Raw genomic sequence first — 10933 nt, 5'->3', positions numbered from 1 at the left:
CTTTCCCGGGGAAAACCGATAAATACGTTAAGGACGAAGCCGCCCGCCGAGAGCCGCCGAGGCGGCCGGCCGGGCGCGCCGGGAGGGAGGGGGCGGGTGGGCGGCCGGCCTCGCTCTCCGCGCCGCTCCGCGCAGCTCCGCAGGGCCGGGCGGTGGGAGCGCGGCGGCCCCGCCGGGCGCGCGCGGGGACGAGCAGCGCCCCTCGCGCCGCAGGAAATGGTCTTTATATTAGACATATACAGGCAGGTCCTGTCAGATCCGCAGCTCGCACGCACGCCCTTTCGGCCCCCCCAAAAATCCCTGGGCGCCGCGGCTGCCCCCGCCGCCGCCCCGCCGCCCCCGCGCCGCCCCCCCGGGGCCCGCCGCCGCCCCGCGGCATTTTTGCCGGGCCGGGTCGGGCGTCGGGGGGCCGGCCGGCGTCGGGCGTCGGCGTCGGCGGGGCGCGGCGGGGCGTCGGCGGGGCGGCGGGGCGGGGGGCGGGCGGCGCGGGGGGGCGTCGCCGCTCGCGGCGGGGCGGGGGGCGGCGGCGGCAGCGGGGCGGCGCGGGGGCGGCGGCGGCGGGGGGCGGCGGGCGGCGGGGCTGGCTTTGCCCTGCCAGGACCTGCCGGGCTCCATTCACGCCAACAAGTTTGGGAGAATGTTGAGTTCAATCACGCCGGAGCCGCGATGGAGCGCAGCGCACTGCAGGTACCGCGCCGCCCCGCGCGCCCCGCCCCGCCCCGCGCCCGCCGCCGCGGAGCCTCCGCGCCGCTGCGCGCCCCCTCCCCTCCCCACCGCCCTCCCGCCCGCCCTGCCTCCGCCCGCCCTGCCTCCTCCTGCGCGGCGCTGCGCGGCGCGGCGCGGAGCCGGCGCTGATGCCGCTGCCGTGTTGTTGTTCCCCGCAGTGGGTCGGCGCCCCGTGCGGCTCGCACGGCCCCTACGTCTTCTACAGGGCGTTCCGCTTCCAGCGCCGCGGCGGCGGCCGGGCGCGGGTCCTCTCCCTCGGCGACTTCTTCTTCGTGCGGTGCCGCGCGGAGGAGCCCGCCTGCATCGCGGAGCTGCAGCTGCTCTGGGAGGAGCGCACCAGCCGGCAACTTCTCTCCAGCGCCAAACTTTATTTTCTCCCCGAGGACACCCCCCAGGGCAGGACCAGTGACCATGGCGAGGTGGTAAACGCAGCGCCGGCCCCCCCCACCCCCCACCCCCCGCGCCTGTCCCCGCGCCCGTCCCCACCTGCATGCCCGGGCTCGGCTACCACCCCCTCGCTCTCTCCCCCGCGGCCCCCCCACCCCCCCCGCGGCCCCCTCCCCACTGCGCGTGGCGGGGCAGCGCGGAGGGGCCGCGCCGTCGGGGCGCTCCGGTGCGCGGTGCCCGGGAAGTCGTGCGGGCGGGGGGGGGTCGGGGTGCGGGGCGCCCCCGGCCCGGCGGGCAGCGGAGTGCGTGCGGGGCTCGCCCTGCCCTCCTCCGGCTTCGTTAACCAGCAAACAAAAAACCCAAAAAAAGCCCAAAACACGCAGAAAAGAGAAAAAAAAAACCAACACGTTGGGGGGGGGGATTTCGATATTGTTCGGGGCTTTTTTTTTTAGTATTCGATATGTTTAAGAGGGCGGAAATTACGAAATGGAGGCAGAGAGAGATCAAAAGCTATTGAGCTGGCAGGGACGTGTTGAATAAAGTGATAAATGACAGGTACGGGAATAATACATTCAAATAACTTGCAGATATGCCTGGGCGTATTTCGGAGCCGCCGCGCGGCCGGCGCAAACACGCTGCGCGCCGGCACCCACCGCCGGCGCCCGCGCAGCCCCGCCGCGGCTCCGCACCGCACCGCACCACCCGGCGGGGGGCCGCGAAGCCGCGCAGGTTGCGCCTCCCCCCCCCTCCCCGCCCCGGGCCGCTGCCCCCGCCCCGTCTCCGCTCCCTCCCGTTATTTGCTTTTCAGATTTATTGCTTCGGCACGGTCCGTGGTCCGGGGAGGGGGAAGGACGAGGGATCCGGAGAGGGCTGCGGGGGTGGAGAGGGTCCCCGAGAGGGGCTGCAAACCAGGCTGAGGGCGGGGGGGCGGGGGGGGGGGGGGGGGCACGACAAGTACGATACACACGAGGTGTTTTGGGGGAACTTCTGTTGGAGATGCTGGGGCGGGGGGCAGGTTGTAGGTACAACGAGGGTCTGCTGTCTGTAGGGGCTGTTTTCGGAGGCACGCGTGTCTATAGGTGCCGACGTAGCCGTGTACCCGTACACATGCGTACACAGTCAAAACGCGTTTCAGAGCCACCTTCGCTCGCTGCCACCTCTTCACTTTAATTTTCTGTGCGTGCCACTGAGATAAGGGAGCCTTTTCCTAAGAATCAGGGAGATGACAGTGAGCAATGGATGCTCTGAAATTGCCCGTGGTGACTATTTAAAACTGTGCCTCTGTGTGTCTTGTGTGTGTGTGCGCGTGTGTGTAAAATGAAAGATATTTGGAAGGGAGGGGGGTGGGGAAAGGGACACAAATCATTTTAATACGCCTTAATGATCAGCTCATGTTACTGTGGTAGGAACATCAGAGAAAATTAATCCTACCATTACGAGTAAAACACTGTTCTGGTACGAGAGTTCTCAGCTGCATGTACCTTCCTAATAATATGCACAATTTTATTTATTTTTACATGCAAACACCGCTAGTAATTAGCCGTGTGATTATACTTGTGCATTTCATTGGGGCTTTAACTGATGTCATTCTGCATTATTCAACCATATGAAAACAATTTTCAATTAAGATAATGGCACGCCTTGAAATTATGCAAATGCTGGTCGTATTGTGTAGAATAATTATGACAAATGTAAAGCAGGTAAAAAGTTTCCTAATGCAGTTGTGTTTTACACCCTGGTGATGTCATTTCCCCTCTGGCCTAAGTTAGTCATTCATTAGCAGAGTAGCAGCAGCAGCAGCAGCAACAGCAACAGCTCTGAGTGATACTTCTCTGGCAGGGAGCCTACAGAAACCGGCACTGAGAGCCAGGGCCTAGAGAGGGCAACATAACACTCCCATTAAGAAATGTACTTTGTTTTCACTTACTCTATTAACTTGTTTATAGACATCGGAATGATTTTTTATTATCGATTTTTAATAGTTTGGAATGATCCGAATTGCGCTCAGGGACGCGCAGGCAGCCAAGAGACAAAAGGCTGGGTGCCGGCTGGTGCTTCGCGACGCGCTGGCTGGGTGGGAGTAACCGGCTTCATCGGTGCGCTGGGCGGCTCTTCCACCCAACCACCCCACGGTCACGGTTCCTTATGTAAATGACATCAGCATCTGCCCCCAAAGTGGCAGCGGAGTGCCTCTGGGGTCGCAAGGCTTCCTAACTCTGAGCTGGGCTCCTTCTGCGGGAGGAGACACGGCTCTCGAGTCAGAGGCGGTTTATAGCCGTCAGGGCAGACCTTTTTCGTGGTGCGGGATTGCTGGCGGGGTAAAACACCTTGTCTTGTATTCAGGGAGTGGGGATGAAGCGAGCCAGTGCTTAAACACATAGTGCAAATCTGTGATGTCCGAGGCAAAGGGCGACAGGGGTTCTTGCTGCAATAAAACTGTTGGTGAAGGGAGCTAGTGGTTGCATTGCTGGCTTGCGATCGAGCCCAGCGGAGATTTAGGCACAGTCGCTAGCAGCTACCTGCGCTAGTGGCATGATTAATAGAAGCAGCTCGCTGCGTGTTTTCTGTAATAGCAGCATTGACACTATGACAATATTCAGCTAGTGGCTGTGAGGAGGGAGGAGAAGTGAGGGGGTATGTAATGCTTCTGTTACTCAGAGATTTCTGATGGTGTATTTTATCTGATTGCCAAATGTTTGAGCTAATCAGTGATAAGTGTAAATATAAGTCTTTTTATAGCTAGCTGAATTCATCATCCAGATTTAAATATAACCCTGACTGCTGCTAAAACCAGATGTTTCCATGTGCTGGGGCCCAGACCCAGCAAAGGGTTCAAGCCCAGGTGCGCTTCCACCGAGGTACCCCTCCCTCCGCCCAAGGCTCAGCATCCCTGTAAGCCCGCAGAGAAACTCTACTTCAGCCCCAGGAGCCAGCCAGAGACTGCTTCCCAAGGAGTCTTCAGTGGATGGCAAATGTGGGATGGCATTGGTCGCATGCTGCAGGTATGAGCGCTCCTGGCCGTGATGCTCATCACATTCTGGAGCGACATGCGTGGAGAGGCTGGGACCAGCTCCGGCATCACACTCAGGCCAGGGGTCTTCCTGCGCAGGAGCAGCAGAGATGTTTTTGTGAGAGCGATGGTGCCATTGGGGATGCTGTGTGAGGTGAGCTAGAAGAGTTTTGCTCAACTTCACTGAAAACTTTGTTGCTGCTTTTAAAACGCAGGGGCCCAGGTGTGCTGCCTCTGACCTCACCATCAAGCCCGAACACTGCAGCAGGTGGCAGTGCTGGTTGGAGGGGGAGCAGCCTCCTCTCCCTTCCCTCCAGTGAGGAAGAAGTGGCTGTCCTCTGACTGTCCTCTGTTTCTGGGAGGGCCACCACCGAAATGGAGAAAGTGTTGGTTTTGCTGGAGGAAGATGCCACCTTGCCTTGGTTTTCTTGGCCGCTTCTGGGCTGGCATGGTCCCCTGTGTCACCTCCTGCTTGGGATGGGAAGATCTTTGTGATGGCAGGCGCCTCGCACAGGGCTCAGAGGAGGATGTTTGGGGGGCTGCAAAGGTCCGGAGGGAGCAGCTGTAGGAGCACGCTGTTGGGCCTGAAATGGTTTCATGGGAAGCGTGTGGAAAGCAGCCCCCCAGCTTTTCTGGCACCGGACTGTGCAAAGTAGATGCTGGCTGCCTGCTGGCAGAAAGCCTCTGCCCAGTCCCCTCATGCAGCACCCTAGGCCCGCAGCACTTGGGGGGGGTGTGTGTGGTGGGCTCAGTCACTGAGCCCTGCAGGCCATGGGGTCCTGGCCAAACCCTCCTCCAGCTCATTTACTCCTCTCTGCTCCAGGGGGTAGCGTGGGGCTGTGGAACATCTGACCTTTGCAGCAGCAGTTCTAGAGTGAAATGCTTGTTAGTGCCTTGTGTTTTCATGGTTTTAAAGGTGTTGGCATTAGTTAGACTGGGCTTAAAAATATATCTCAAAGCCAGTGCTCGTTAAATCCAGGGATGATGTTTGATGTGATCTATACAATTCCTGAAAAAAAACCCCAAACAAGCAACTAATTCATTTTGCATGGTATGACATTCCCTGCATTGCCCTGCGTCGTGAATGTTGCTTCCGCTGGGGCTGGACTGTCAGCGGGGATCTGCCTTTGGTTCATTCAGCAGCAGCTAAGTTTACTACGAACTCATGTTGATTTCATCTCTTCTCCCAAACTGGGGATCTGATGCAATGCTTTTCGCCTTGCAAATAATCCTTACTCATGCAAGTAATTTACATGAGTAAGCGTTGCTCATACAGAGGAGAGAAGAGAGCTAGTTTCCTGTAATTATTTCCCTAGCAGTATTTTGCATTTTCAGACTAATTGGGGGAAAGAAAAAAAAAAAAAGTCACTCCATAAATGTATGTAATTTATAATTGCAGAAGAGATTCTTCCAGAAAGTTAAGGGAGGCCGTGGGTTTGTTCTGTCTTCGTTTTGGGACAGATGCTCACAGCATCCCTTGAAAGCCTCATTTGTTTCCAAGGGGCTCTCCGTGTGTGGAGGTCCTACTCCAGCATGTAATGGTAGCACAGGCTGGCCCAGGCATGATGTCATATGCCACTAGTCCTTAATTGCCACCCCTCTTGAAAAACATGCTACTCCCTTTGGACAGTAATAGGTTTTTTTGAGAGATATAGGAATCTGTACACTCTTACTTGAGATGAGAACAGCCCCGTTTTAGTCTCCACGGTGTGTGCCTTATGCTCGTATCTGTCAACACTGGTAATGACAACACGTTTCAAACATGCAGATTATGATTATGAAAGGGTGCTTTAAAAATCAGGCTAATAGCATCAATCTTCAATGTACACTTGCTCAAATTAATTCAGCTTTGGAAATCAGGCGCACTGTAATAGCAGTGTTAGAGAAATGGCATTTGTCATAAAATATCATGGTTTTGGTAATTGCATATCCACTCTGTATAATTTTTATCTCTCTCGCCACCAGTAACATATGCTGGCAAAGGAAGGAGAGGGCAATGATATTACTCAGAGAAGCCACATGTTGCTAGCCATTAGCCAGCAGTCTGGCATATCTGGTCATTTAAGGCAGATTCACTTTTTTTTTTTTTTTTTTATTCCCCCCCTCCCTTTCCCTCCCCTTCCCAGTACATTCAGACTGTAAAATACACCCACTGCTCTCTAGAGTTGCTGTTCCCAGTCTGATCAGTGGCACTAAACATTAAACTCTTGTCTTTGGAGAATAATAGGCCTCACATGGTACACCCTCAAGCATGTTGAGATACTGTGCAGGCTGGAAAATAAAAATGTTCTAATTGTGTCTTTTAAATAAGCATAGGAGTGAATTAATTAGACTATATTTTGTCTTTAGTTGCTTAGTTACACAATAGTATTCCTAAGCACAAGTAAGATAAATTGGCTCTTTTTGTGCTGCTTGTCCCTTAATCATAATTACTGTATTGCTCAGGAGAGTAACGCATACATAGATTTTGCATTTTTAATAATATTCAAACAATATGCGAATGATATAGAAAGTATGTTCTGATTCAAGCTCTTATATGCTTTTATTCGGGAAGAAGTTCTACTGCTATGGGAGCAATATTTGCATTAGTTGCTCAGAGATGTAGTTCTGGGAAATACATAATTGAAATATTCTTGCAATGCTTGTTCTGGCCCTTTCATTCGCATTCAAAATAACAATGCCTTAAGTCTCCGAACAGTCATCCACTCTTGATTTAAGAGCTTTTTTCTTTGTGCGTGTGTGTGTGTGTGTGTGCGCGCGCGGTGTGGGTTCACACCCAGCGTTAACCCTGCAGAGCCTAGACGCTCGCATGATTCATAGTGTCGTATTAAGTTGAGCTTTTTATTTTGTAGCTAAAATGCAGTCAGAAGGTCAGATGAACATCGGCATTTTATGGCATTAATCCAGTGACCTTAATGCTTGGCAGGCGTCCATGTTTCTATGCGAAGGTGCCAGGGTTATAGATAATAAAAGAGTTTGTTTTCATTTTCTGGATATTTTAATCTTTCTTTACAAAGCATAGCCTCGGGTTTAGGGGGCTTGGGGCTGCTCCCAGGGGCCAAAACTTTAATGTCTTCCTGGGTTGTTGAACGTTAGCTGCTAATGATGGGCAGATTGATACAGATACTGAACAATGGAAGGTTCTGGCAAGAAACCCCCTAGACATGCTCAGTGGATGTATGTGAAAATTGGCTCCATTGTTCTGCTGTATGAAAAGCAAGTAAATTATTTACAGATATTTGCTAATTAAAGCACATATTGTTTTACCAGCACAATAGAACACAATATAACAAAAGACAAAAGAATAAGCTTGCATAATTTAAACCTGCTAATGCAATGTACTCCTTGTTAAGAAAAATATAATTATGTAATCTATGAGGAAAGCTTTTCGTACTGTAACTGTAGTAGGCAAAATTAGGAATGAATTGCTTGTCAACTTGCCTAAACTAAAACAGCTCTTTGAGATCTTTGAGCTATCTGACGCGAAAACGTTTTGACTGAAGCCTATTTTCTCTTTGGTCAGAACTTCTATCTGCAATGACAGATATAAATTCAATTTGAACCTCTGCTTGGGAGTGGGAGGAAGGAGAAAAAAACACCCCAGAAATGAAGGAGGAGGGTCACAGTAGAAATGTCAAGTCTAGCTGCTCACAGCCATCCCTCTGTGCGCTCCATCTCCACACCCCGCTTCTGGCCCAGATGGACCAGTATCCCACAAAGCATCCTACAAAAACACAGTGCTGCCCTGCCCCAGGACGTTGCGTGTCTGGCTTTGGAAATACTGAGTCACACAAAGGAAAAAGCTGCTTGCTAATACAAGGGAAAGTGAGTATCACAGGACTTCACGTGTTTCACCTGTGTCCCTTATCTTGGTCTCTTTTGGGTTTTGGACCCTGGCAGAAGGGATGAACACATTGGGAGGTAGTGTTCTCTGTTGGCATGAATTTCAGACAGCTGTGTGTGGCTGTGCTTAGGCTGGGGAAATACCCGTCACCTGAATTTAATGAGATCATTATAGTCCTTTAAAGTAATTAGCAAAGGATTAACAGATGAAAGGTTCTGCCTTGGTCTCTTTAAAATTTTCTTGTGTGCCAGGTAAACTCCTGGGCTGTATGTGTTTCCATTCTCAAGGCTCTCTGGTAGGTTTGTGGGTGGAGAGTGGTGGTCTCTGTGTGCTGGCATCTCTGGAAGTATTGTGGGCCCAGGCCCCAGCAGTCAGTTCCACTCCGTGCATCCTTTGGGACACCTCTGTCTACCCAGGGCTAGGGGATAGGTGTTGGAGAAGGTGGCACCAAATGAGGCACTCAGGGCAGAGAAAGGGGGAAAGAAAGCTGCCTCTGCCCATGCCAAGCACTGGAGCCTCTTGTGAGGCTTCCCCATCACTTGGGGATTCCACCTGCAGAGCAGGAGCAGCATTTTCCACCTGCCAGAGCTGTGCCCCAGCTTCCCAGGTCTGCAGCCTCCTTAGAAAGGTTGTACTGGAAGAGCAACAGGTAATAAGGGAGTGGATGACAGGAAAGTCCTTCATATGCTGTGTAGGGAGGCTGAACAGGGCCCTTTTCTATGGCGCAGCCAGTTTTTGAGCTAGTCTGCGATCCTGCAGTCTTAAAAACCCCCATGTATACCCCCAGTCCACAGCAGGCAGCAGGGAGATGGGACTTTCTTATTCTGGAGAAAGTCTCTGAGAGCAAAGCAGTCTGGTACAAACATTCTCTGCCCCTTAGGGCTGAATGTGGTTGCTGGAGGAGGGCCTGGGTGAAGTGCTGCTTATAGGAGATGATTTTGGAGAGGTGGGTTCACGTTCCTGAGCAACTTTTGGCAAATGGGTTAGGGCTGAATTGAGGTGACCTCGTTTCCCTTGCTGTCCCAAAGCCCTGCTGGCATCTGTGTGACAGAGAAGAGCTCTGGACTATAGACTCTGCTAACAGAGTTTTTTTGTTTTACTGTGCCATCAAGTAAGGATGATGGCACTTCCTGAACCATCTAGGTAAATGCATTGCTACAGGAGAGGTGTTTATTAGAAATAAGCCCCCTCCTTCCTTTCTCCACCTCCAAAATGTGACCTTCTGCTCCTCAAAGGGATTTAGAGCAGGGAAGTAGATTCCTGGAACGAGAATTGCGTTGTTGCACAAGGTATGGGAAGGTCCTTTTCACCTAAATCGCAAAAAACTAGAGAATACATGCAATGTAAAAAAAGCCCAGAATAATAGATGCCTTTATGCCCAAATGAAATACGCAGTTCTATTATCCTCGGTGAATGCAGTCCGTAAGAGTCGCACTGTATTTTTTGCTCCTGTGGATGAATGTGTTTTCATCGGCGATGTACTGGGTTGTAAAATATGCATCCCCAGCTATCTACTGTGCTAAAGGTTTCAGTAAAAAGACTTGAAGATGTTTTCTAATGCAATTCGTAATGATCAGATAAATGACACGCAGTGTCTCCTGTAATTGTCGGCAAGAGTTTTTTGCAGTGCGTCTCCTGTTTCTCTCTAGGCCACGTATTTGATGTTAGGAGACAGCCAAGCAGGTGTTCCACTCACTCGTGCCCTCCAGAATTCCTTAAATGACCTCTGGAAGCACTGGAGTGAAAACAGTCTCAGCACGTCAAAATTTTGAGATATCTCAGTTGCCGTAATTCTTTTAAGGCTGCCTCAGCATCTCTAAAATATAAATCTTTCCTAGTTATTGGCAATGAGTGAGGAGTTGTGACGTACCGTATGCGGGTGTGCGATCAAGATGTATGACCTCCCTGTGCTGCCCTGTGACTCCCTGCCTTGTAAGAGTTAATATTTCTTCTAAAAAATAATTATCTGCTTTAAACTATTATAACTACCTGACCTCTTTCCCTGAATGTAAGTATTTCAACCATCTGCTGAGTCAGGCAATATAGCATTCTGTGCTTTCGGGAGGCTGTGATGGTTGCTTAGACAACAGTGACATAATATTTAAGCATAACGGCTCTCAAGAAGATGCTGTCCCTTTCTCCCTGGACGACTTGTCTGAAAATGCAAATCTGATATGCTCTTAAAAAAAACAAGAGAGGGATGAAAAGGGTTTGTATCACCATCGTTCTTAACCATCTCCCCATTTCCCACTTGATAGGTGAAAGTATTGTACTTTGCTCAGGAGTCTTGTAAGATGTGCTAAAATTATAGGCTGACTAGATACCTGCTTTTATAGAAACAGAAGAAAAAGTGCCTCTTTTTATAGTCAGTGCTTATTTCGAGATTTAGACAACTTTGTGGCTGGGAAAAGCATTGCCATTGGTCGGTCAGCATCCAAAAAGGCCCATCCAAGATAAATCTAATTCCTGAGCAGAGCTGAAATCGGCGCAGGCTGTTTGCTCCTGCAAACCTCATCTTGCTGTAGCAGGAAAAAACCTGCAATTAAAGACTTAAACATGCAACGGAGACCTCATAAACATATCACTTCAGAGCACAGCTAACACACGAGCTGATTTTTGTATAGATCTATATACGCACTGTATGCGACGTGGGTGGTTTTTCATGTTTACACAGAGAAATAATTATTAATGACATGAAGGTTATACAGCACATTTCTTTAATCTTCTAAAGGTTTGTTAGTCATGTGTCACCATGTACCTGGTTTTTATTTATTCAACATCTGTATTGCTTTGTCATCTCGTTGAAAGGTTTCTCTAGAAGGGCTGCGGCAGTAGGTGCGCAGCAGTCGATACTGAATGGCTATGGGGGCTCCTCTGGCTGGCAGAGCCCCACAGGTCCTGAAGCAACTTTTTTTGTGACATGAGGGCTCTGAGACATTTTCGCTTAAAAAAAAAAAAAAAAAAGG

General features: G+C 50.9%; 1 protein-coding gene across 4 annotated transcripts in view; it reads left to right on the top strand.

Annotated features, from left to right (window-relative positions):
* The first annotated feature begins 562 nt into the window (after positions 1-562).
* ARID5B (AT-rich interaction domain 5B) overlaps positions 563-10933 on the top strand; it is a 121293-nt gene continuing 110922 nt past the window's right edge. Inside the window, exons 1-2 of one of the 4 annotated variants that reach the window (XM_040606363.1) lie at positions 563-687; positions 885-1145. In XM_040606363.1, the coding sequence (XP_040462297.1) occupies positions 667-687; positions 885-1145 (282 nt within the window). In that variant the 5' untranslated portion in view covers positions 563-666. Of the gene's footprint in view, positions 688-806; positions 1149-10933 lie in introns of those variants that run through there. The other 3 variants (XM_040606362.1, XM_040606361.1, XM_040606360.1) reach the window with 3 other exon arrangements.

The sequence above is a fragment of the Falco naumanni genome, chromosome 9, assembly GCF_017639655.2.
Source record: "Falco naumanni isolate bFalNau1 chromosome 9, bFalNau1.pat, whole genome shotgun sequence".
Lineage (NCBI taxonomy): Eukaryota > Metazoa > Chordata > Aves > Falconiformes > Falconidae > Falco > Falco naumanni.
Note: the sequence above shows the minus strand (reverse complement) of the source record. Positions and strands in the feature narration are given on the sequence as shown.